The sequence below is a fragment of the Festucalex cinctus genome, chromosome 5 (assembly GCF_051991245.1).
Source record: "Festucalex cinctus isolate MCC-2025b chromosome 5, RoL_Fcin_1.0, whole genome shotgun sequence".
Lineage (NCBI taxonomy): Eukaryota > Metazoa > Chordata > Actinopteri > Syngnathiformes > Syngnathidae > Festucalex > Festucalex cinctus.
The window spans coordinates 14,943,149-14,968,701 of NC_135415.1; the positions used below are offsets into that span (position 1 = coordinate 14,943,149).

Here is a 25,553-nt window from a genome sequence, read left to right on the forward strand (position 1 = left end):
GGGGCTCTATTCGGTGTGAATGAGGGTGGGGTGGTCCAAGTTTGACGGTAGAGGGGCAGTGACTTCAGCCTTCAGCAGGCGCTGTTGTTTTTACTGCAAAGTGTCACCTCAAGCTAAAAGAGGGGTTCCTTCTCAAAGCTTCCTCTCTCCTCCCCCTCATTAACATTGCAGATTTGTTTTTAGAGCTGCATTCAAGTGTGTGTGGGAAAAACAATGCACATTTGAATACAGTAATCCCACACTGTTTGCACAGAATAGGGAATGAGACCTGTCGAAAATAGCGAGAAAAACGCTATTTTGAATGGACTTTTCCAGTAATTATCAAACTTTTTAGACCTAAAATGTATGACCTAAAAAAATAAAAAATAATAAAAAAGTTGTTTAATTAAAAAAATACATCTAAGCCACTGTAATAGTTTAAACATTAACACTGCATTTAATGGTAGGAATTTGGGGTTGTGGCAAACCTGTATAGAACTTAACTCATTCAAACCCAAAAACGTGTAAATGCATTATTTATTTTTTTATATCTATACTTTGTCCTTCATTCCCAAAAACGTATTTATATGTTTTGTTGTATTTTTTTATGCAAGAGCATACAGAAGGCTTTGATGCAGCTTCTGATATGAAGAGGCTTAAAGCAGTGATAGTTATTACAAAAAAATGACCAGCGGGTGGCAGCAGAGTATAAGAGATCAGCCAGTATTATGTTACAATGAGTTCTTTTTGTGAATGTGAAACTTAACTGTATTCTAATGTTAATTGCTGCAAAATGGAAATGGATACAAATATTTTTTTTCCTGATGAAAGAAGTGATGCTATTTTTTCTTTTGGTAGGTTCCATGTTTTTATAGCAATCAAACACAATATTCTGTGGGCCTTCCAAAATCAGTCAAAATCCAGCAAAACAACCGGGACCAAAGAGGTTGCTGGGAGTGAATGAGTTAAATAATCCAATTGAAATTTATTGCATGTAAAAAAAGTCAAATAAAAATTGTACCCAAGTAAATGTTTAAAAACAACTACGGTACGGTAAATATATAGATGATAAACACTGTATTAAATCCAATAAAACTCGAGTTTTCCATCTTAAATGTGCCTCGTAATTTTCCTTGACATTCCTCCCCTGGCTGCTTCCCCTCGCCGCCGGACCGAGGGGTTACAGCGTTTTGCTTTTTGAAGTAGACATTTGCATAATCAGATTAGGACGTGTGATTGTCAGCCGCCTCTGCCATCACGGGGTGCTCCAGAGGAAAGAGGGTCTTGTCCAGCCCAACAATGGACCAGAACTCCAACCCGGGCCACCCCCCACCCCCTCACCCTCCTTGCAATCCTGCACCTGCATCCATCCCACTCAGCCGCCCGGCTACCCGGTCGGAGGAGGAGGAATACGGAGGGCGTCGGGAGCGCATGAGAGTGGTGGTGGTGGGGGGGTCAGGGGGGGGCGGGTTGAGCTGGGATATTTAAACGCGGCGAGTGTGAATTGGCTTTGAGGGGATAAAGAGCTCAGGGGCCTATCGGCTGGCGCCCAAAAACTCCAGAAATTCTTTTCTCCAGCGGGAGAGCGAGGGGGCTGCCTGCACTGATCTGGCCCATTGTGATAACGGATTCAGGCGGCGTGCGCGACGCTGATAAGGAAAAAGCGCTCTCAATAGACGATTACCCGCACGCACACTTGGGAGAGAATAGTCAATCAGGCGCTCGGTGGAGGCAACCCCAGACACGTTTTCGTTATTGTCACTCTTTCGCCATTTTTTTGCTAATGCGTGCACGCTGTAAATAAAATGTATCGACGTAATGCTTCAAAACCCGACAGTGCTAAAAACAGTATAACAGTGAACAGAGGAGTTGACCTCACTGAAAATTGTCGTTATTTACAGTTAAAAATGTACATTTAAGACCAACTATGATCCCAAAAAGAGTTTAAGATCATTCAGACGTTGTTTTACATCATTACTTTTAAAATTAAATGGTTTGCAAATGACTGGTGAAGTTTTTCCATCATTTCCCTAAAAACTCAGTCGATTCCTCTTTAGACAGGGCTTTGGCAACACCTTGTAATGTCTTATAGTCAGTTAAATTTGAATTTTTTTTTACACCAAGTTCCACATACAAAGTCTCTGGTCTCCAAGTACCACCATTATGTCCAACATTAGGCAAGGTTAGTTTAGTTAACTAAAACTAACAAAAAAACTCAAATTAAACAAACCCGTTTCCTTAACGAAATAAAATAAAAATGAAAATGCTTTCTAAAAAACGAAAACTAACTGAAACTACATTTTATGTTTACAAAACTAACTAAAACTAACTATAATTATAGCAAAAATGTCCTTCGTTTTAGTCTTTGGTAATTAATTTAATGCATGCGCCTTTGGGGATGATTTTAAATGTGATTTTTAAGTAGATTCATTTTGATATTTTAGTGTGTCACACAGAAGCGACGTCGTCGAGCAGCAACCAATAGGAATGCACCTTCAGATGTCGCTCCCATGATGTTTTTTAAATATTGCGCACAAGTAATACACATTTTAAAAAAAACTAAAACTAATACTGAAACTAAAACTAAACTAAAATGAAGCCTTTATTAAATTACTAAAACTAATACAAACTAACAGAACCACCCTGAAAACTAATTAAAACTAACTAAATTTAAAAAACAAAACTGAAAACGAAATCAAAACAAAAACAATTCCCAAACTCTAATAACCCTGATATTAGGGAAACTGTAGTGACATGAGGATTCAATTAAAATGTCCAGTGGACCACCGCTATACGCAGTGGATAGAGACCGGTCCGACCCGCAAATAGCGAAAATCCGTGTATAATTGACACCCATTATAAGTACGATTGTGTAATCTTGCTAGCTAAGACAAAAATTCAGTCGTGCCTTGACTTCCAACTTTAATATGTTCTGTAAGCACCCACTTAATTAGTAACATTTGCGTAACTCGTAACATTTGTGTAAAACCAATAAGACGCATTTTGTCGGGCACGACCAAAAAGTGTCCTATCATGCAAATCTGTTGTCTTACTCGGCCGCCTAGCTTACTTAGCATTGTACGGCATTAGCTCAGCTCACCGTGAAGAGGCAAACATGCCTCAAACACACACAAGGTGGCAGTGGCGTTTTTTTTGTTTTTTTTTTACGTGATTTGCTCGTTGTTTTGGCCGCGCCACAAAGGAGTCAGCTGTCAGATTTCACAAGCCGGCCGGTGTGTCCAGCTGCCCTCTGCTCCCTTTAACACGCCATTAGCGCCACTTTAATAGCACTAACTGTTTGCTCTTGGGCTCAGTTGTCGTCGGCCTCAATGGACCACCGACGTGCAGTTTACAACTGCAAACATCCAGGAGATCCAATACAAGAGCTGCATCACACAAAAAAAAAAAATCCGTTTGATTCAATATGTTGATGCTTGTCGTTATTACACACTATGTAATCATTTGCTCCATAGTGTAGAGTGACAACAACCCTTATTAACAAATAATGGCTTTATTGTACTATTTATTTCATTCACTATTGCATTTATTTTGAATTAATTTGTCATTGGTAAATTTAACATTCAAAACTTAATTTTAATTTTAAAATGAAGGTGTAACACCTAAAAATATTGTTGTTGTTTTTTCATGTATATTAATTAATTCTTTTTACGTTAATATTGCTTTTTTTTAATTTTTATTCAGTTATCAAAATTGTGTTGTTATTGTATGGGAAATGCAATGCCCATCTAAATTAAAAACTAGTCACTAGTTTAGATTTTTGTTAAGCACTCTATAAATAGTTGGCTCAGAAATATCCTAATTTGGATCAAAAATAGACCAATACACTATTGATGACCCAACTTTCAAGCAATTGGGTTGTTTTATATAAAACAATCCTAAAAGTGGGTCAAGTTGAATCACGTAGCGTGCCTTTTTGACCCAAATTGCGTCATTTTTGACCCGACTGTTTTAAGAGTGCATTAATTTTCTTTCGTCAATTCTTTTTAGGTGAAATTACAATCAACACACTTTATTGGCAATGTATAGCTTAAAAAATAAAAAATAAATGTGGCAAGTTGTTAGCTGTATAGTATGTTTAAAATTATGGAATTATGATCATTTGTGATTTTCATTTTATTTTTAGTATTTTTTAAGGAAATAATTTTGGGCAAAATTACTGTAAATTTGAAAACGTTGTCATTGTAAACGTCACGGCAGTTACAAAAAGAAAAAGAAAAAAAAAAGATCCCATCACCAGTGTCATTCATTGATGGACTCAAAATATGGTAGACATGTCTCGAATTGAACAAGAAGTCGATCATTATGTTTTCAAGCAGCCATTTGTAGTAAATTCATACTTTGAACTCCAAGTAGAGAATTCGTCCAGTCGAGACCTGATCAAACGAAGGTATCCTGGACAGATTGGTGATGAAAGCGGAATTCAACTCCTCCTTTCTGTCCAAATGGTAAAAACCTCAAAAGCTTGCAGAATTTGAAAGTCTGCATTAAAGGACTTCAGCAATATAGGTGATAAATGATAAACGGAGGGTTGTTTATTACCCCCAAGGTCATGGGAGGGTTAAATACTTGGTAACCCAGGGCCACTGAGGCACTAAAGTGGACCCACCTCCTCCACGTTTACTCAACTGGACAGCGCTTGACTGCAGGTTGACTTTTGGGGTCACAAGTTAAGCTGCCTCTATTCAGGCCTTGTGGTCAGCGGTCAGCTTTGTGTCCATCACAATGTGTTGGCCTTGTTGAGCACAAACAAAAGGAGGTGGCAGATACACTTTAGCTTATTTCTATTTGTATCATACAGCATTAAATGTGCATGGTTGTATTTATTTTATAGTTTACATCTTTTTGTTAAGTAATTTGACTTCTTGCAATTCTAAAGAAAGACAGTAAACCAGAGGAACTAGAGTTTCTTGTTTTCTTTTTTTTCTTGCTAATCTATGTGAACAATTCTGAATATTTGATTTGCTCACCCACTTTTATACCTATTGAAAAGGCTGACACATGAAGCTAAATGATAACGCATGCTAAAAGAAGCTTGACCTGATTTCTACACAAGTGGATATTAATTTCATGACTAGAGTCCCCACCCCCAAAATAAAATTAAATAAAGTCCATTAATCCACCTCAGCGTAACACCACACCCCAAAATGTTGTCATGTACCATTATATCAAATAAAAATGCAGTGAAGTGTGATGTTAAATGCTAATGCCTGATAATATTAACTTGATTTGACCTCATTTGAGACCCCCAAAATACAATTAAGTCCTCTATTTTGAAATACAGCAAAATATGGTTGCCCGTTCTTATACCAAATGTAAATGTCGGCATTTGATGTGTGTGAATGGGTGAATGTGCGGCATTCATTGTAAAGCGCTTTGGGCACCACATGGTGTAGTTAAAACACTACATAAAAACCAGTCCATATACCATGATACGACATATGATGCTAATTGCTAATTGCTGCTAAAATTGGCTTGGTTTGACGTCACTTCCTGTTAACCGATTCACTTGCAGCCATTTACACTGAAGCACCCACCTTTTGCTCCCGGCTGTTTAACTGGATTTCGACTGATTTTGCAAGGCCCACAGCATATTGTGTTCTATTGCTACAAAAACATGGAACTCACCCAAAGAAAGAATAGAATCTCTTCATCAGGAATAAAAAGTATATTTATATCTGTTTCCGTTTTGCAGGAATTAGCATTAGAATGTAGGTAGGTTTTACCAAAAATCTGTTTAGAATTGTGGGGAAATCAGCCTGTTTTAACATGGCCCTGGTTGATCTCGTATACCCTGCCTCCACCTGCTGGCCGTTTTTGTAGTAACTACCATTGCTTCAACCGTTTTCTGCAGTAGAGAGGCTGCATCAAAGCCTTCTGTATGCTCTAGCATAAAACAAAACAAAACATAAAAACGTATAAATATGTCTTTGGGACAACGAAAACATTTAAAATAGAACGTATTTATACGTTTTGGGGAGCAAATGAGTTAAAGTAGGTCATGGCTTAATATGAAACCCCTTAAATAGAATTAGGTCCACTAACCCCGCCCCCTGCCCTTTTTTTATCCGAAATAAAAACACTCACGCTAAACGCTAATGTTAGCTAATGTTAGCAATGTCTTTCGAGGGACCGCCGGGCAAAAATTCCTCATCAACAAACAGTTTATTCAATAAATAGTTCAAATAAATAACATTTCTCACAAGCAGGAACAGAAATTCCAGAAAAAAAGAGGTAACAGATGCTAATTATGCTAGTTAGCATTGCAATGAACAGTCAAAAAACCATCAATCTTTGGCGAGATGAGTTGCAAACTGTACAAAAATGAGTCCTCACATCTTCAAGAAAAAAACAACAACAACAGTGCAATCTTTTCAGTCGAGCTGGGAAAAAGATTTAAAAGTGCTTTTTGAGGCGGTCATTAAGATAAATGGCCTCTGTTTGTAGACAACACAAATACCTAACGGGGCACGAGTAAGACATTCATGCACAATACAAACACAATGCTGCTCATCTGCAGTCCTCAAAGTCAGACCCGGAAAGAAAAGTGGGTCTGAAAGTCCGTTTTCAGCCGTGGTCCTACCAGGCCTCCGAGCTGCCGCAGCTGGACCCGGGCGAGGAGGGCGCCTCGGTGTCACTGGCCAGCGTCCAAGGACGCGAGGGCGAGCGCAGCTGCTCCATGTTGCCGCGCAGAAGCGTGAGTAAGGCGGCGGGGGCGTGGTGGTGGTTGGCTTGTCCGCCGCCGCCGCCCTGGCTCTCCAGCACTCGCGTCAGAAAGTCGATGTAGCGCATGGCCAGCCGCAGGATCTCGTTCTTGCTCAGCTTCTTCTCGGGCGGGTGCGTTGGGATGAGCTTGCGCAGCTCCGAGAAGGCGCTGTTGACGTTGTGCTGGCGCCAGCGCTCGCGCGTGTTGGTGAACACCTTCCTGGTCATGACGGAGGAAGTAGGGAGGCCTCTGGTTCCTGTGCGAAAATTAAAAAAAAAAAAGTGCATGTTAATTTTGGCTCAAGGGAGTACGTAACGTTGTCTAAAAGGAAAGTAGTGCTTTACCGCCATCTCTTGGCATCTGTAGGCAATTACAAACATTTTTAGAAAAATCGCCTGATTTTTTTTTTTTTTGCTGATTTCAAATGATCTGAAATCATCTGATTAAATCATCTGACCGACTGATTTAGGAAGTATACTCTAAAATTGTAAAAAAAAAAAAAAAAAAACATTGAAAGCATCTGCATTAAAGCATTTTGATGACGGTTGATTGCCATGCTAACGATAGGTGTTTGTTAAGCACCATACAGCCTGAAATTGACATTAATCAGGAAAAGCTGCTTAAATGTGACCAAACATCTGGTGAAGCAGCATGTGGCTCATTAGCCAAGCTTGTTTTAGAACTCATCAATTAACAGCTAATAAATTATCCGAAAAAGCTCAGAGTATCAAAAGGGGAATTGACTTGGAAAGTCCCAATTTTTCTGTGGGAAAAAAAAAAAAAAAAGACCATGCAATGATGGAAAATTGACTAGGACATTTGAGAAAATGGCTTGATAAATTTTTACATTTTCTCATTTATAAAGTATTATATTATTGTTTATTATCATTTCTTTTCTATTACAGAAAAACAGAACCTCCAAAGCGGAACACCCTGAAAGTCGTATGATTTGAAGATCAAACAACGTAAACTCCAGTTCTGAGCTTCTCTGCAGTTTCAGACGGTGAGTGGTTTTATTTTATTTTAGTCTTATTAAACAGAAGTAAACATTGCTTTTATTATCAAGAGTCCTAAAATATATGTGAGATTCATTGAGATGCCGCCCCCATAAGAAAATTGCTTAACTGAAATTTATTAAAAAAATAAATTACTTAAAACAAATATAAAATATATATTTTTTCATTTTTATTAATGACGTCACTTATTAAACATTTAAATAAAAAAATAGTTTTTTGTAAGGACTGGTTTATAAATTTATTATTGAAAAAAAAGGCATTATTATATTTTTCATATAAACTATTTTACATAAATATAAAAATATTGATAAAATTAAAAAATGCTTTGCTGTCTTGAATAAATTATTTAACAGTTATGATTAAAATGAACTATTTTGCATAATACCAAAATTTTAGCTTCATGAACAATTTTACATTATACGCTACACACTACACAGTGTAGGTTATAAATAATGGTTATGATATTTTTAAATGCGCATGAACTGTTATTTTATCATTAAGATCAAGATTTTAAACATATTTCCCTTATCTACAAATGACTGTGTCATACGTGTAATTTATCGGCACTGTATTATAGCATAGTGGCGGAATTTGACCTTGTGCATGTAATTGAATTCATCATTGAGGCACTGAGAGCAAAAGTGGGCCAACTATTTTTTTTTGTCACTGTTAAGTTCAGAAGTGAATTACAAAAAGGCAACTCTTTTTAGATGAATACGGGCAATACAAAAAAAAAAAAAGATGTTTTGGTTCCATTTTTGACATATTGCGGGCGATCCATTTTTTTGTAGTTATCACATTCCCTGGTTGATGAGTGCAACACTGGACCAACATCCCAGAAAGTAATGTTCATAGGTTGACAAGTTCAGTACATCTGCATGTTAGTGTAAGTGTAAGTTACATTTTTGTTAAAATATTTATAGTGAAGAGCAAGCGTCCAAAAGAATGGCTGTGGTTCTATTTTATTTATTATTTTTATTTTTTTGAGTTGAGGCACGTTTGGATTTAGACCACTATTGCACCAAACTTTATTTTTTTGCCCCTTCCAATCTCAGTTTCTTTTCTTTCAGGCAACGTACAGTAGACGATACTGTCCAAGATCTGATGACAGTACGTGTCATTGTATCTTAAAATCAACGTAATATTTGGCAAAATGTGAGGAAAACCACAATTTCTGTCAAAACACATTTCCAGCACAAGTAATCATTGCCATATATCATGTCCCGGATTGTATTGCAGCCATAAAACTTCAAGTCATTCTTCTTGCAAAATGACAAAAATGGAAGCAGCCCACTCGATTCACTTCAAAATGTCCTTTAAAGGCAAAAATGATCCTTACCTTGATGTCAAAGTTGTCCTCTGCGGGTCATGAGCAGGAGAGTGGAGGGAAAGAGTCGGCTTTCGACACGCAACGCAGAAGAACGACACTGCCGCATGATCGGGCCTGACGTTTTATAGCGGGCTTTTGTATGACGTGGTCATTGTGTGAGGAGGAGGAGGAGGAGGAGGGGTGGGCGGGGTCATCGTAAACGCCCCCTATTAACCCCCTCACCGTCCCATCACACCGCCCATCTATTATGACCACAATGAGGCGTCTTCCTCATCATCATCACTTATCGCTGTGTGAACACTCACAAGCAAGCATTCTCACTCACAGACTCTCCTCCCCTGATAATTGATATTTTCATCACCATTATTATTATTATTTAATGGCGACGCCGTCTCGGGACACTTATCAGGCTGATCGTATTGGTCTAATTTGCAAGCTACTTTCATGTTGAGCTCATACCAAGCAATAATGTCATGGCATTTTGTTTTTGTTTTGTTTTTTAATCTGCAAAAATTATTTAAAATTAATTTATTTTTTGGAGTTCAGGTTAATTTTAGGTCTTTCTTTCTCAGGAAAAAAAATTCTTACAGCTAAAAATATATTTAAAAGCACAATTAAAAATAATTAGCATCATAAAGCTAATATTTTTTTGGAGTTCAGGATAATTTTAGCTCTCTCTTTCTCAGAAAAAATATGTCCTTACAGGTAAAAGTATAATTAAAAAACACAATTAAAAATAATTTGTATCATAAAGCTAATATATATATATATATATATATATATATATATATATATATATATATATATATATATATATATATATATATATATATATATATACACATATATATATATATATATATATATATATATATATATATATATATATATATATATATATATATATATATATATTATTTTTTTAATCTTTAATTTATTTTTGTGTCTTTTCCCAGAACATATCTACTTAGAAATGATGTCATGGCATATTGATATATTCTTTAATTCATAAACGTATTTCATGGAAAAAAACATTGTTATATAATTTTTTATCAAGCCTATTTTTTTTTTTTAACGATTTCTCTCTCCATTGTTAAGTTAAACAAACAAGGATAAGTATTGTTAAACAGTTAAATGTTCAGCATTTGATTCATATCTTGGACTTGGATTGTTATAAGGGACCAAAATGGAAGTTGTTTCATTCACTATATTTTTTTAGTTGATCAGCTGATTAACCAGTTGTGGGAATTTCATTCTGCCAAATATCGGCGGGATTCGGCGTCAGCATCGGCTAAATAAATAAATAAATAAATAAATAAATAAATAGATAAATAAATAAATAAAATTGTTCTGTACTTTTCATTGGTCAGTGACACATTTTATTGTTTCATAAATATTTAATGCAGTTATCTAATAATATTATCTAAAATAATGGTATAAAACTATAAATTCATAAGAAATTTAGAGCAAAAAATAAATTTGGAGAAAATTGTTAAATTCATGTTCACACTCAAATTAGTGGAGGTTTTGGTTATTTATATCTGTTTTATACGTTAGAAATACAAGGTTTGGTTTTCATTCTTCATTCATTCTTATTTGTATAATCTTAGCTATTTATTTATCCCATTTATTTTATTTTTTGGGCGGTCCGGTTTAAGGCAATGATGTCATTCCAAGTCCAGAAAATCAAACAACTCACTGACTGAGCGTCCAGTCAAATTGTTGTTGTAAATGGTGCGTTTGCCTGGTAGCTTGGATTTGCTGTGATATGCTTAACCAGCATTCTTCGCTCTTTCTTTCGCCACATCTAACCGTGACCAAAATATTTGGACTTTTGCTGCCAAAAGAACAAAGTTTTTTAGTGCCCCCCCCAGTGTCAAAATGTGACTTTCCTGTAAACTGAGATGTCGTTCGCTCTTATCCTACCGCAGTGGACACGTCGGACAACCCACCGTCGCAAACACCATTACGCCGTTTAACATGGCCTCGAGCCGTATTTGAATCAGACCTGATTGGCCCACAAAAGGTAAAAGTACCACATCCAGATTGACAGGTGAACAATGTAAGTTTTGTGCGCCGCTCTGGTAATCTTGTCCGGGCCCGCACATAAATTAGCCAGGAAGCGCTTGTCCACGCTTACTAAAAAAACAGCCCCAGTTTAACCAAATTTTTTATATTTTTTTTTTACACCCTTCAAGTGTTGTTTGAAAGACGCAGCCTTCCATGACACTCTCTGTGTGGAGTAGGAATTAGCATAATCCGATTAGGGGGCCGGGATTAGCCCCCTCAGGCCCGTTTTTTTTTGTTTTTTTTCTGAATCAGCCATTCATGGGCGGCGCCCTCGTGGCCAAGAGGCAGCACCTGCAGGCCCCACGCCATCGCGCTGACCTTCTTCACGCCACCAAACTCCAAATATTTCGACATCTTGATGTTGTATCTTGACACGGATTCAACAACGTTGGATTTGTCATTTGTTTGTTCAATATTTTGTGCTCGGGGTGCTTTGAGATACGAGTGGGTTTGTGCCGGGGTGGTCGCTATTTTTTTAACAAGGGAAAAAAAAAAACAGCACAACCCCCCCAAAGCTCCGGCCTTATACTAACTGCCTACAAGCTGTATATGTCTCACCTGTACGTACCTCGTATACCATTTAGTTTATACATTCGTCTGCTCGTGAACGTGAGATGGGAGTAACCAGATGGCCGCCCTGTGACTTCAACGGCTTCCATTGGCGTGTATGGGCTATCGGCTATCCAGTCATATATACAGGTCAGTGGTCTGCAACAAGTCACTTGGAGTTTAGAGATACAAAAAAAACAAAAACAAAAACTCAGTTGGTGCTGTTTTTTTGGATATAAAAAAAAAAAAAAAAATTCTCTCCCTGTTTTTCTAAGTTTTTTTTCTGTTTTTCTGAATATTTTTTCCCCATTTTTCAGATTTTTTTTATGACAGAAAAAAATTCAGTAAAACAGAAAAGAAAAAATCTGAAAAACTGGAAAACAAAAAAAAACAAAAAACAAAAACAAAACCCAAAGTTCCCACAAAAAATTAGTCAGAAAAAACAGTTACACCCCCCCCCCAAATGAATGCAATACGCTTCCATAAGTGCAAACTTGTATTTAGTGGAAAAAAATCCTTCAATTTGTTTATTGCCACTCCCAGTTGAAGTTCAGTGTCAAACTAAACCGAATTACACCTTGTGTGTTTAAAACAACCACATAGCATAATGCTAATGCTAACAAATAACGCAAAACTCCATTTATGTGGCAGCATTGAATAGCCATGTTGCAGTGTTTCGACCCCTTAAGGAGCCTATATTTTAATAATGCAGAAAGACACGTGAACAGACAATATAACAGAACTGACAGCCATATTCTTTATCCTCTGCACAGAGCAACTGATATCATGCCATCTTAGACCTCATAGCCATCTCTTAGACTACCCCCTGGTGGCCAAGGCGGGCCCAAAATTCTATTTACATTACTGTAGTGTAATTGTATAAAGCGCAATAGTATAGTCCTACTTTGCCTGTAAGAAAACATTTCAAGTTTTTTGGGAGTAGGCAGGAACAGATTCATGTCATTTCCATTTATTTCAATGGGGAAACATGATTTGAGATCAGATCAAATTGGACGATATTAGCACTTTTCAGAATAGTCATAATCAGCTGGAGTTTTGCTGATTAAAAGCCAATATTCTGTATCCATAAATTTCATACTGTATGTAAGATTATCGTTTCTTTATGTCACATTACGATTTGGAAAGCCTCATCCCGATTTGGACGGAACCCATTTCTTCCCGCCAACCCCATCCATCACCTGTACTTGCGACACAGGTTGATGGATGCGGGCCGACACTTTAACTGTGACTGCGATCGCCGATAACGAGGCGACCTTTACACAGGCGGTCCCTTTCCCACCGTACAATCGGCGAGCCATTACGCCCGCTGTTTACCCACCGAGCCTTTAACGCAGCCATTCGGACACGCCCCCTCACCGCCTTTGTCCCCCCCCGTGCCATTAAACAACATTGTCTCTGTCTTTTTTTTTTTTTTTTTTCTGTGCGTCACAGGCTCGTTAGTTAGTTATTGATGCCGGCCAGTCGGTGTGGGATGAGCCAGCCCGGACGCTCCCAGTCCAAGTCCCTGGGGGTGGTCTTTGTCTGGAGGACTTGGGGGAGGTGGTGGTGGTGGATCATTCCTTAGGGAGCTGCTTGACTGTGCTGGCTGGTAAAGATAAGCGTTTTCTCTCTCCACATGCTTCGGTGGCGATAAGGGGATTGCTGCACTCCATACTTGAATGTTTTTTTTTTTTAACACACTCAGCATTTTATTGTTTCAATACACAAATACAGCACACAAAAATAGGATATAAATACACCAGTGTTACGAACCACAGTGTTTAAATACTACAACGCTGTCGTTGACACACTTTAGCAAGCAGAACAGTTGTGAAATGTGAATATGTGAATTATTTTATTTTATTTTTTTCAAAATAGGTTAATTTAAAAGAGTTTAAGTCTGGTCTGTCCGTCTGTCCGTCCGGGCACCCTCTCATAGCTCAGCCTGCTTTTCTTCGAAGGAGTCAGCGCTGAAAAACACCATTAATAGCACAATTATTTTTGTTTTTATTAGGGGTTCATATTTAAAGCAACACTAAGGAACTTTCCATTTATGTTGATTATGACGGCGCCATATGGACAAAAGTGGTATTGTAATGTCTGGAGGATGACCACATTTCCTATGAGGACAAGTGCATTGCATTGTTGTTTTAGCTCATGCCAGCGAGTGAAATCTGGGTTAATTTTTATCCGGGTAGCTTCCCTTTTCCTTTTTTGTCTCCTCACACAAAACTTTTCAGTTGTTTTGCAGCTTCTGCCAGGAAGGCAGTAATTGTGCGTCGACATTCAAATTGACTTCTTTTTTTGTAACGGATGGGGAAAGGTGGCAAGTGACGTATGCCATAAAGCAGTCAGCACATTTGTAGGTTTTTTTTGTGTGACAGTGTTCCTACCATCCTCCTCAAAGTTGCTTAGTGCCAGGAAAAATGATACAGACCCCCTCAGGCCATGGCAAAGGCACCATTCAACTAGCTTTAAGTCAATGTTTGATCAAGAGAGTTATGAAAATATTTTATTAAGGTTGAAAAGTACCTTAGTTCTACTTTAAGCTGCCTTATACACGACAGAAACTATTACTGTATCTCACCTATTCCAGTCAAGCCTGCCGCCTCTTCGCTTCTCTTCCTCTCTTGTCCCATCCAGCATCGTGTCCCATAGTTGTTGGCCACTCTCCCTCCCGTGCATGAACCGCCACCAGTCAGCCCTCCTCTCCACAACGGGCCCTTTGAAGGTGGACTGAGGCGGCAGAAGGGGCCATCCAGGGGCCTCAAACCTTGTTGTGGCAACTCGTCGCTTATCAACGTTCCCGCCACTCCGGCTTGGGTCGTGCCAGCAGTGGAAGCCACTTCCTGGCTGGTTTCGTCGTTCCACAGGTGGGCTCCGGACCAGTCGCTATGCTCCGGGCTTTCGGCAGGCCACGTCGGGTCGTGGGTGAAATAGGCCGTTTCTTCCTGTGAGTAGAAGCGGATCTCTGTGTCGTCTGGGCTCAACAGGAAGCTGGGGTTGACGCTGGGAAAGAGTTCCGACGCAGGAATGGCCTCTTCTGGTGGAGGAGGAGGAGAAGGAGCAGGAGGAGGAAGTGGTGCTGACTGGATTGGCTGAGCTTCATACAGGGAGGTAGCGTTGCTAAACAGCTGACATCAGGAAAGCAACATTAGGCACACCTACACCCTCACACCAATCCTCTTCTAACATGTTTCCCACGAGTATACCTTCAGGACCTTGTGCGGCACCTCCGGCAACATCTCCACCAACTGCGTCAGCGAGGCGGCCAGTAGCCACGGCAACGAGGGCGCCCTCCTAAGCATGAGCTGAGCCACCAGTGGGTTGATGCAGGGGAAGTGCAACAGTCCAAGCTCCTCCTGACGGGACACCGGCGGCGGATGTAAACGTGCGACAAATGCGAAGACGTTACGAGGAGCAGCTCACCTGTGAGGGCATGACGGCCAGCCAGTCTCGCTCCAGGTAGCCGGCGGGGTCGCGACAGCTGGACATCAGGCTGAGGAAGCAGATCCGGTTAACCCATCGGGCCACTTCCGACACCTCCGAAGCAATCAGCACCTGCCGCGTAAGAAGTAACATTTTTAATCTGATATCGCCACAGAATCCACACAAAATTGGGCAACCTCATCTCGGTACCTTGACCTCCAGGTCGTCCAGCTTCATGCCGAAGAGCACCAGTGACGAGTAGATTGCCACCAAGTTACTGAAGGCTTCGCTGGAGAACCTGCTTCAAACACAATCATCGTGCGACATCAGCAAATCTAAACAGTGAGATTATAAATGTTTGAAGTGTTTTGCTTTTTGTTTGATGTTGTAAGTAGTAGGGATGTAACGATAACTACAATATCATGATATCGCCATATTAATACTGCCACAATATAGCGTTGTCATGTCATATTAAAAGCAGCACATCTGTTAAAAGCTCAGGTTGATTTCCATTTGTCCAGTTGTAGCACCCTCTGGCGGCTAGCTTTTTAGTGCACTTTGATTTTCACAAGGCATGTTTTGGCGCTCCCACGTTAATGGTTAGATGAAACTTGTAAAGTGAGTCAATATGTGTAGCAAGTAAGTGCCTCAATATTAAGTGTTATTAGAGATTGTAGGTTGTTTATATGCATTGTTATGTACAAAACATTTATTTATTTATTTATTTTTTTTAACAATATTGTGACCTTTTTTTGTATCGCCAACATCCCCACAATATCGTGATAATTATCGTATCGTGACCATATCGTGATAATATCGTATCGCGATGTTTGGATATCGTTACATCCCTGGTAAGTAGTAAATGGAACGATGGAAACGTAGGAATCGGTCTGGTAGGAATGTTGAATGTGAGAATTTGGAAATTGGAGGAAAAAAAAACAAAACAGGATTATAGTATGGCTGCAGCTCACGAATATTTTTACAATAAAAGATTTACAACAGTTAGAAAATATGCGATTAATCGCGAGTTAACTATGGAATTACTGCGAAAAAAATTTATTGACTGGCTTAATGAATGAAATAAAATGACTGAGAATATTTGCATATTATCTTGGTGATAAAATACTAAGATAAATACATATGGATTGGGAGTCACTGCTCTAAACTATTTAATTCAATTATCAAAATAACTGAATTAATTCGTTAATTGGTTAGCTGTAAATTTGTTGTTGCACCTGTAAATGATACTTTACTATATTAATGCTAATGCACGTCATACTGTTGTTTGTTTCAGTGCTGCAACATGTGTAGGAAAAACACAAAGTTTAATTGACATTATTCTCCTGCAGCCGCCAATTACTACTTCTAATGAGCACTGATCAGTTTAAATGTCAACATGGTAGCCATGGCTATGCTAACATAGCAAGATGTCAACCTGAGTAGAACTGACCCTCCCCCCTTGCCGTCTGGGTAGTGCAGTATGATCCAGCAGGAGTTGTACTGCAGCGACAGAGCGGAGAGCCTCATCACAATCACCTCGCAGGCTCGCTCCTTACACAGTTCGTCCTGATCCTACTTCCACACACACAGGAAGTAGGTCGGGTTGCAATACTGCAAGAGTTCAATAGGTGGCGTGTTAGTCTACCTGAACAATGATGGCGGTGCTCTCGTCCACCGTGATGACGGCGTAGTGATTGGTCCCGCTCAGCATCAGCAGGGATGGACAGTGGCTCCTCTCCAGTAATGTTATGTTGAACCTGTGACAACAGCAAAAAAAATAAATTACAAGTGACCTCAAAGCACATTGTGTAGTGTGTATAGTTAGATAAATTCTACTTTTTTTTTATGCCATCTGCAATACCTACGTTGACTCCAGCATCTGCAGCAGCAGCGGGCAGTTGAGGAGTGACTCGGTCACAAACAACACGTATCCCACCTTGTCCTCCAGGCTCTCCTCGCGCTCCTGCTCATCTGTGGGAGTTAAAAAAACAAAACGAAAAAAAACTCACCTCCCTGGACCAGCAAGAAAGGGGCCGAGCGAGTCACACGTGCTGACCTCCGCCAGGGAGGACGGTGTTGAAGCTAAGGTGCTGCACTCTCCTCTCCTTGCAGACGGTCGCCCACGGCGACGGGCCCGGGTGGTCGTATTCCACCACCAGGGAGAAAAGGTCCCACGGGAAGTCTGGGCCCAGATGTTGCTCGAACACCAGCACGCACCCACTGCTCAGAATGCTATATGGACCAGGTAAAGGACTACCAGTCATGTACCGTACTGCACAGTGGTACCTAACTTTAAAGTAGGGCACGGAAAATATGTTGGGTTTTTTTAAGACAATTCCAATAAACGATTAACTTAAAAAATTATATAATAAATGAAGTAACTCTGTTGACCTTTTTCCAGGAGGTGTTTGAATGTCATTACCTTTGCCTTATTTTGTAATGTGCTAAAAAAAAAATTCTCAAACTTTTTTGTTGTTGTCAGGAGCTTAACGTTGACAGAAAAGTAGCGCTTTGCCACCACCTTGTGTCATTTATAGGCAATTAAATTCTGAATCAACTCACCTGCTGACAACACTGGCACCATTCAGTTTGCTCTTGTTGTTATCCGGGCGAGCTGTGCTTACAGCTGCAGAGATACAAACAGGACAGGGCTGTCTCATAGTATTTCATCCTTAGATAGCAAAGATGTTTTGTTCCTAAATCGACCAGTAACAGTGCTACTGACTTGGAGTCAAAGGTTTGTGGACACTTTAAATACATTTTGAATGGGTATTATATATTTTTTTATGTATAGTACTAGCCAAAGGTTTAACTGGCCATTGCTATTGATTGGCTGTATTGATTCATATTCAGTAATTATGTTGATATTAATTACTGGCAGTCACTTTCTTAATAGAATAGCCACACACTGATTTTGATCGATGATTAACCGAGCAGTTTTCGATCCATCTCATTAAATTTGAGTATGGTGGAAAAACATTTTTTTATGTAAAATCAAACTCTTATTGTAGAGGCAGGGATATGTTGTCTGAGATGCCAGTAGGGGTCAGTGGTGTCTGTGTGTTTATGTATGAGTGGGCGGAGCTGTGTGTGTGGGTGTGTCACAAAGGTAGAGTGATTGCTTAATCAATGTCACCTGTGTTGCTGAAATGTTTGCTTGTTGGTACAGGAAGAGGGAGGCAGGGTGCTGTTATTTTCTGTTGACCGCTAGATTGACGCTAGATTGACGCTATATTGACACTATATTGATGTTAGATTACCACCATTTGTCCCAACCTGCAAGTTTACCTTCAGTAATTGTACATAAGAAAGTATAGTATTGAAGAGTCAAATAAACACCTACAAACTGCAGTAAAGGCCTCAAGTTTCCATCTTGGAATCAGCGTGTCGGACAGAGCCCCGTCTTCTTATCTTAGTGACTAAATTTGGTTAGGATAGTCACAACAATTATGTTATCTAAATTCTCAATAGATAATTCATGTGTGTTTGTTTTTTTAACAAATATTGTATTTATTTATTTATTTATTACAAATATTTTATGATTGCAGCTAACTAAAACTTTCTATGATACAAATTTATTGAGATGTAACTAAATATAAATTTTCTGCCATCTTGTATTGGTGGACTGTCGCCTCATAAAAAGCTATTTTCCTCCAAATACTGTCATTGGCTGAAAGCCTAATTAAAAGTGTTGTACCGCCACCTAGTGGGCAAAGTGGTCAATCACAGTTTTATACTCTCACTGACAATTTGGTTGTCAAAAATGACTCCTCAAATACTCAACTCAACTCAACTTTATTTATATAGCGCTTTCAAACAGCCTGAGCTCTCACAAAGCGCTTTACACAATACAGTATTTCTAAAGACATAAAATGTTGTGGATGTTAATTAATGCTTACCAGTCAGTTGTTTCAAGCTTTGCAAGATTGTGGCCATCCGGTCCTCACAGTTAAGTGACATGATGACGAGAATCTGCAGCAAAGCAAAAGTATCATGTTGTTTTTTTGTGGTTAGATTCAAACCTGTTTCAAATAATACTGACTTTGTCATTGTGCATCCGCGCCGCCACCAGCTTTTGCAGCTCCAGCAGCTTCACGTCGGACTCGTGGTTCCTGAGCCCAAGGTGTGAAATGATGTGCAGCCTCCTCAGCAGTTGAATCACACACGTGTCCGTACACGTCTCCGTTGCCTTGCTCAGGTACTCTAAAGCAGGAAACTTTGTTAGTCCAGGGCGGAAAATAATCCTAAAGCCAATTATTACAATGTGCATCACTAAACTCTACATTTTTTAGTGTTCACTTCATGATGGATGGTGAAACTAGTAGACAGTAATATTGTTACTAACCCACAGCGCCACTCAGGTGACACTTGAGCAGCAGCTCTTTGGCCGTAACCAGCACATGGATCACAAACACCTGGTGGAACAGCTGCTCCTCATCTGCACGCAACATTGCATCCTTATGACTTCCCTTCATGACGACATCATCCTTCCTCCGTGTCCCACCTCCTCTCTTCGCCGGCGTCCTCCTGCACAGCGCCATCTCTCTCTGTTTGAGCACGTACCGCGTCTGGTCCGGGGCCAGGTGCTCAAAGTCCCTCCAGGTGGGGAGGTTGAGGCCCAGCTCTTTGGCAGAGGACAGACGAGGTCGGGCCAAGGACAGCAGCTCGCGGTAGGCTTGACGCTGACTGTCTGCGGGCGACATTAGAATGCATCTTGAGGTCTTCTTCAGCGTGTATCTGAAGCTGTAAAGCTTTTTAGAACAGGGGAAGATGTGATGATGTTAAATGTTATTTTGATTGGTTGGTTGGTAGACTCAAAATTTTATGTAAGCCAATAACAAACTGCGGTACTTAGAGACTAACTTTCAAGCTCCCAAGTTGTTGTACATCCTATCCAAAACATTTATTCAGTTACTTAAACAAACCCCTTACTGTGGTAGTGGACAATATCAGCCAATATTCTCAACAGTACCGTTGTTGCTTTGTTGTGTTGCCTAAAGTTACACGTGATGTATTGCCTCTGCATAGCAAGCGAAGGCGAGTCCTACCAGTGGCTTGGACTTGAACCATTCTGCTGTTGGACACTTCCTGGGCAGCAGGGGTGACCTGCCCTCGAGAGGCGTGTCCTGATACTGCGGCAGTAATGATGGAAGGGGTGGTGGCGGGCTTCCTGACTGCTTTGTGTGTCTGCTGTGGAGTAGGCTGCGCTTCGGAGACCGTTTCTTTTTCTTGTTCCTCATCTGGTGCTGAGCAAAACACACGATCACAAACTTGAAAGCTTGTCAATATCTACAAGTGAAAAATGTGTATGTTCCTGAACCTCGCTATAAGTAAAAAGCCACAGGCATACAAGATAAGATAATTTTTTTAAACCCCTCCCACACACTTAAATGGACTAGAACGGGCTTTTAAAATAGTGTAAACATAAATGAAAACCAAAAAATGCACAGTACTGTACAATATAGAATATGAATGTAAAAACAAAAACACTAAGACTACCGGCATATATATTTTTTGATCTGGTCTCTCCATATTGCAGATTTTCACCTATTGCGGTTGTGTCTGGAACGTATCCCCTACGATCAACATGGTAGCACACAATTGCTATTCCCTACCCGTGGTAGCAGAGGCACCTGCAGCGGGAGTGGACACCTGCCACGACCTCAGCATCATGAAGGTGGTCAGCGGGTCGGCGTGCTGCACCGGCTGATGTCTGGCTGCCCTGACGGCGCCTCTCTGGTTGCCCGTTTTCTGGCTTCTGAGTTTGCCGTCCATCTTACGAGAAGGTACGTGCGAGACTTGGGCAAAAATCTCGTTAGAGCTTCTGTTGTCGGCACTTGTTGAAGGTTTGACGTCCTTCGTGTCGAGAGGGAGCGTTCTTTGGGGATACTTGGCAGGACTTGTGAGTTTTTGCACCAAGACGGTGGAAGTTTGAGACTCCTCCGGGGGAGGTAGAACACTTTGGAAGCAGTCTAGAGACAGCAGAAGCAACTTTAGACAGATAATGCCCCAAAACATACTGGAAGGTAAGGGGGAAAAAAATCAGTCCCTGACACCAGTTTCAAATTTTTGAAACATAAACTGAACAATAAAAATGCCCACCCTCCTCATCATCATGTTCCAGCGACACTTTGTTGAAGTCCTGCACAATACAGTCGTCCTCATGTGAAGGAACCTCATTGCTCAGCCTCTCCAGAGACTCGCGCATGTTACCAAAAAACTCTCCAATATCTGCCTCGAGAACCAAACTCTCCAATGTGGTTATCTTCAAGGCTTCACTCAGAGGCTGGAAGTCGACGGCTGCTTCTTCTAAGTCAGGTTCTGTCAAACGATACATATGAATTGTTTTCATGTACTGTAGATCAGACGTTACAACAGGAAGATCTTGAAATGTACCTGCAAACAACAACTTCGGCAGATAGTTTGGATACTTCTCCTCGGCCTTCCAGAGTGCCACCTCCATCTGCTCCTGAGCTTCTGCTGACACCAAAGATCTGGAAAGTCATAACAACGAGTGGAAAAGGTCAGAAAAAACACATACACGAGAAATAAAAAGTCAACATACCACATTCACATGCAAAATGATGAGATTGTACCAACATCACTCACAATATGCCCAATGGAGACAAGTCTTCCCTCTGAAGGTCACATATGCTCAGATGGGCATGGTAGTGACTGGTGGCAGTAGTAGGTGGAGTCAGAGTCACCTCCAGATCCATTTCAGTCGGAAGCATCACCCATTCTATAATGAAAAAATATATAGAAAGTGGAAAATCTAATATTGATTTTTGGGATAAAAATAGGTCTCTTAAAATTACAGTATGCAATACTTTTAGTTGAACAGATGGCGCGCCAGTACCAAATAAAGTTATATTATGGTAGTTAGTTACTGTATGTCCATTACCAGTACCCAAGAGTACCTGACCAGTTATCTACCAGAACTAGAGCCAAATTATAGTACTACAACCAATACCAAGTACAGGTCCTACTAGGGCCTGTTATATAACAAAGCCAGTACCCTTGACAATTAATATCTGACTAGTTATAGAGCCAGTACAGTACCAGGTCTAGTAGCAGCACAAATTCCACAACCAGTTATACTACCAACTCCAGTTCCATAAGTTATAATACCAGGATAGGACCAGTATCAGTACCAGTACTAGTGCTATCTTTTTTTTGGACCAGAGTCACTTATAGCTCCAGTACATAAGACATTTATAGTACCATGCCCAGTTACGTGTTATAGTATAAATACTAGTTCTACAAGCAGTAGTACCAGAACCTCACTGTTCTATATTCCAACCTGGAGGGTTGTCCTTCATCCAGTCTCCTCTGACGGTTGATTCCATTGAAGAAAAATGGTAGATGTCCACTGAAGCTGAATCAGCTGAAAGACAAAAAACAACAACAACAACAACAATTTCAACATTTGCATATTTAATTAATCTCAACAATCTGTTTACTACCTTTATAAAGCGCTTCCGGGTCAGGAGGTTTCTCATCCAGCTGTTCTTCCACAACATTCATATTACCACGGCCAATGCTTGAAAAGCTCCTGGGATAGTTGACGGTCATCATGCAGTCGTTCAGAAGAAACAGCAAAGACTATTAGGAGAACAACAGTTTTTCAACTTATAAATCGGGAAAACCAAAAAAATTCTAACTTCAGTTATTTGTTAGTTATATTACCTCATTCGGTGTTTGTGAGTCGTTTGTAAACTCCTCAGTGATATCTGCTATGTGCAGTACATCACGAGACCTCTCATAAGGCGCACAGTGCCTGCAAGTTTGTAAACCCCGCTTTACGCTTGCATTAAAAAGAGCATTTATAGGCAATTGTTGGTAGGAAGTAATGAAGTACAAATACTCAACTCAACTCAAGTTTATTTTTATAGCGCTTTCAAACAGCCTGAGCTGTCACAAAGACTGTATCATTGCTGTAAATTGACAGTAAAAATGTCATTTTTATTTTCGTACTTATGTACATTTCAGAGTCTGGACCTTTTTTTTTTTTTTTTTTTTTTTTTTAACTTTTTTTTTTTAACTTTTTTTTTTTTTTTTATAATAATGTAAATACAGGAGTTGAAACAGAGCTACTACTTTTATGCAAGTATCTGTATTTCAACGTAAGTTGAGAGTGTGAGTACACTTGCCAATTCCGGTACATGGATATTGTTTCCTCAGTGATGGAGTCTCCGCCCAAGCTTACTAGCGGGTCGGCCACCAGCAGGGTCTTCAGCCAGGACAATTTGCTCTTCAGGGTGGGCAAATGTCGTTTAAAACGATGAAGGAAATTGGCGGCCACCGTGTCTTCTGGTAGGAGCTGATCTGCCAAAATTCAACAGTGATTCTAAGTGGTAACTGGATTTGTGTGTTTGATTTGTTTCGTGACCCAGCTTGAAGTTAACTAAAATAACATGAATCTGTTTTTGTTTTTAATAAGGAAAAATAACTATTCTCTGAAAAACAAAAAAAGAGAATGAAGAAATGAACTAGTTTTGTTTTCATGGAAATATTTATTTACCTTGGTCTTTAGTTCCAATATCCAGCCGCTCAGTCAAGTTGAAGAAAGATTCCTCACACAGATGGGCAAGCTTCGACGATTCCCCTTGGTGGAGAATCTCTGCTGAATTAGCAGGACAGCTCGCCATGGTCTCAATCTTGATACTTCCAGGGTCATCAAATCTGGAGTAAAACAAATCTGTCATTCGAAAAACTACAAACATTGTACTGTAAAAGAAATCTCAAATCTGCTAAGTACATAGGCCACATAAAAAAAAAAAAATGTAATAGTATTTTTTAGTATTTTTTGTTTCACCCCTAACACATTTAAACATAATGAAACAAACTATCACGAAAAAAATCTACTTTATTCTCATATGTTAAGACTTTTTTTAAGGGGAAAAAGACTAAGGGTTACATCACTTTTCTGTTGAGTTGATGTGTTGTGTTGTTCCTCTGAGGTCATCCAGGATGGAAATGCTGAGCATACAGGTGGAAATTGCCTTCCCTAAACAGGTAAATCATTACAATTACATGTTAGGATTTCATGTTGTATTCACAAATACATGAATAAGAAAACACACTCTCCTAAGTGTACCTCTGATCCATGGTTTCCTGTAGGTGTCCTCCGCCAGGGTGCCAGCGTGAGGGTAAGGGTCATCTTTGTAAGCTATGTAGGGCGTTGGTAGCGACAACAGGTCCATCATCACCGTCAGACGGTTTCTTTCCTGAAAATAGAATTTACATGTGTTAAAATGTGCTTTTTTTTTAAAATGTACGTTTGTTCAACTTTTGTAGTCATAAACTCACCTCAAAGACATAATCCAGGGCTTTAAAACTGGCACAAGGGAACATTGCTGAGTGTCTCAACTGCAAATACAAAAAAATGATTTTAAACGTTCGTATGTTGGGGGGGCTTTTTTCTTCTCCTTTGAACGGGCTACACATCAATTCGACTGCGCACCTACAGGCTAGCTAAGCTACAGCTAGCTAACTCGTAGACAAGACTACACTCGGTAGCTAACACTTTTATTCGATGATGGAAAGTACTCTGTTTTTATCAACCACTAAAATATGTAGATACAACATTTTAACACTACAACTTAACCAATTTTGTAGTTATGTTACCTTTTATCCACGTGGCAAAAAACAGCCTGAAATCGATGACCATCCAAGATATCACGAGACGATTGTCACTCCTCCGTCTGCTGCGTTTTAGGATTTCCTTAATAACAGAGCTAAAATTTAAGATTTTTTGTTGTTGTTGTAAATACTATACATAAAATGTTACACTGCTTGTTGACGTTATAAAAAGTACTAATCTTCAATTTATCGAGAGAATTATATATTTTTTTATGTTTTGAATTATTTTTTTTAAATACAGTAGTAAAATTAAAAATATAATATACTCTAGTAAAATTAAAAGAATCTATACTGTACGAATGATTACTGTGTATGAAAAAAGTTAGTAATAATCTTGTCCACCAGGTGGCGGTATATGACTACCTAATTAGAATTTTAAAATGATTTTTTGCATTTAACATCTGGTTAAACTCTTCCTGCTAAATGTACTGGTCTAAAACCTAACAAAAAATAAATAATGCGACTTGAAGAAAGATGTGGCAAAGGTACTCACACTCTACTTAATAGATATACCTAAGAAAGAAAGAAAAAAAGACACTGGTAAAAGACACGCGTGTGCGTGAGTCAAAAATAATTAACCCAATTTTGGGTAAAATAAGTAACCCAATATACTCAAATCAATTCGAAGTGTTTAATAAGTTAACAAGTCACATTTATGAATCAACTATCGTTAATTCAAGTCAAGTTTATTTATAGCCCTTAATTGCAAAAGAAAAGTTAATATTAATTGTTCATACGCTTTTATGTTAGCATAATCTATAAGAACAAAACATTTATGTATAATAAATTATGTTGTTTGCTGTAATACAGA

The 25,553-nt window shown here is 39.4% G+C and overlaps 3 protein-coding genes across 8 annotated transcripts in view; 1 reads left to right on the plus strand and 2 right to left on the minus strand.

The window, feature by feature from the left end:
* The window catches only part of ptgs1 (prostaglandin-endoperoxide synthase 1), a 58,966-nt gene that overhangs the window by 4,692 nt on the left and 28,721 nt on the right, over positions 1 to 25,553 (plus strand). For 3 of the 5 annotated variants that reach the window (XM_077520781.1, XM_077520780.1, XM_077520782.1), the window contains exons 2-15: positions 7,609 to 7,706; positions 11,704 to 11,818; positions 13,121 to 13,277; positions 14,312 to 14,541; positions 14,630 to 14,785; positions 14,887 to 15,236; positions 15,320 to 15,453; positions 17,046 to 17,342; positions 19,170 to 19,295; positions 19,449 to 20,883; positions 21,459 to 21,620; positions 23,282 to 23,413; positions 24,070 to 24,115; positions 24,221 to 24,249. The gene's annotated coding sequence lies outside the window, so the exon portion shown is untranslated. Of the gene's footprint in view, positions 1 to 7,608; positions 7,707 to 11,703; positions 11,819 to 13,120; positions 13,278 to 14,311; positions 14,542 to 14,629; positions 14,786 to 14,886; positions 15,237 to 15,319; positions 15,454 to 17,045; positions 17,343 to 18,560; positions 19,296 to 19,448; positions 20,884 to 21,458; positions 21,621 to 23,281; positions 23,414 to 23,805; positions 24,116 to 24,220; positions 24,616 to 25,553 lie in introns of those variants that run through there. The other 2 variants (XM_077520783.1, XM_077520784.1) reach the window with 2 other exon arrangements.
* tal2 (T-cell acute lymphocytic leukemia 2) lies at positions 6,144 to 9,143 on the minus strand. The gene is made up of 2 exons (XM_077520801.1): positions 9,059 to 9,143; positions 6,144 to 6,959 (listed from the first exon to the last, which is right to left on the minus strand). Exon 2 carries the CDS (start codon positions 6,928 to 6,930, stop codon positions 6,577 to 6,579), a length of 354 nt encoding a protein of 117 aa, XP_077376927.1. The 5' UTR covers positions 6,931 to 6,959; positions 9,059 to 9,143; the 3' UTR covers positions 6,144 to 6,576.
* shoc1 (shortage in chiasmata 1) lies at positions 13,088 to 24,564 on the minus strand. 2 transcript variants are annotated; one of them, XM_077520774.1, is made up of 26 exons: positions 24,410 to 24,564; positions 24,198 to 24,327; positions 24,023 to 24,107; positions 23,622 to 23,782; positions 23,251 to 23,425; positions 22,787 to 22,877; positions 22,564 to 22,702; positions 22,401 to 22,484; positions 21,707 to 21,839; positions 21,494 to 21,591; positions 21,200 to 21,418; positions 20,713 to 21,069; positions 20,146 to 20,343; positions 19,443 to 19,787; positions 19,140 to 19,300; positions 18,997 to 19,069; positions 17,660 to 17,723; positions 17,154 to 17,329; positions 16,963 to 17,068; positions 16,743 to 16,854; positions 16,548 to 16,669; positions 15,308 to 15,395; positions 15,098 to 15,229; positions 14,881 to 15,030; positions 14,256 to 14,802; positions 13,088 to 13,638 (listed from the first exon to the last, which is right to left on the minus strand). In XM_077520774.1, the coding sequence occupies exons 1-26, from the start codon at positions 24,545 to 24,547 to the stop codon at positions 13,553 to 13,555; spliced, it is 4,170 nt and encodes a 1,389-aa protein (XP_077376900.1). In that variant the 5' UTR covers positions 24,548 to 24,564; the 3' UTR covers positions 13,088 to 13,552. The 2 variants fall into 2 exon arrangements, with proteins under 2 accessions (XP_077376900.1, XP_077376901.1); XM_077520775.1 differs by lacking the exon at positions 13,088 to 13,638 and having other exon boundaries at positions 14,634 to 14,794.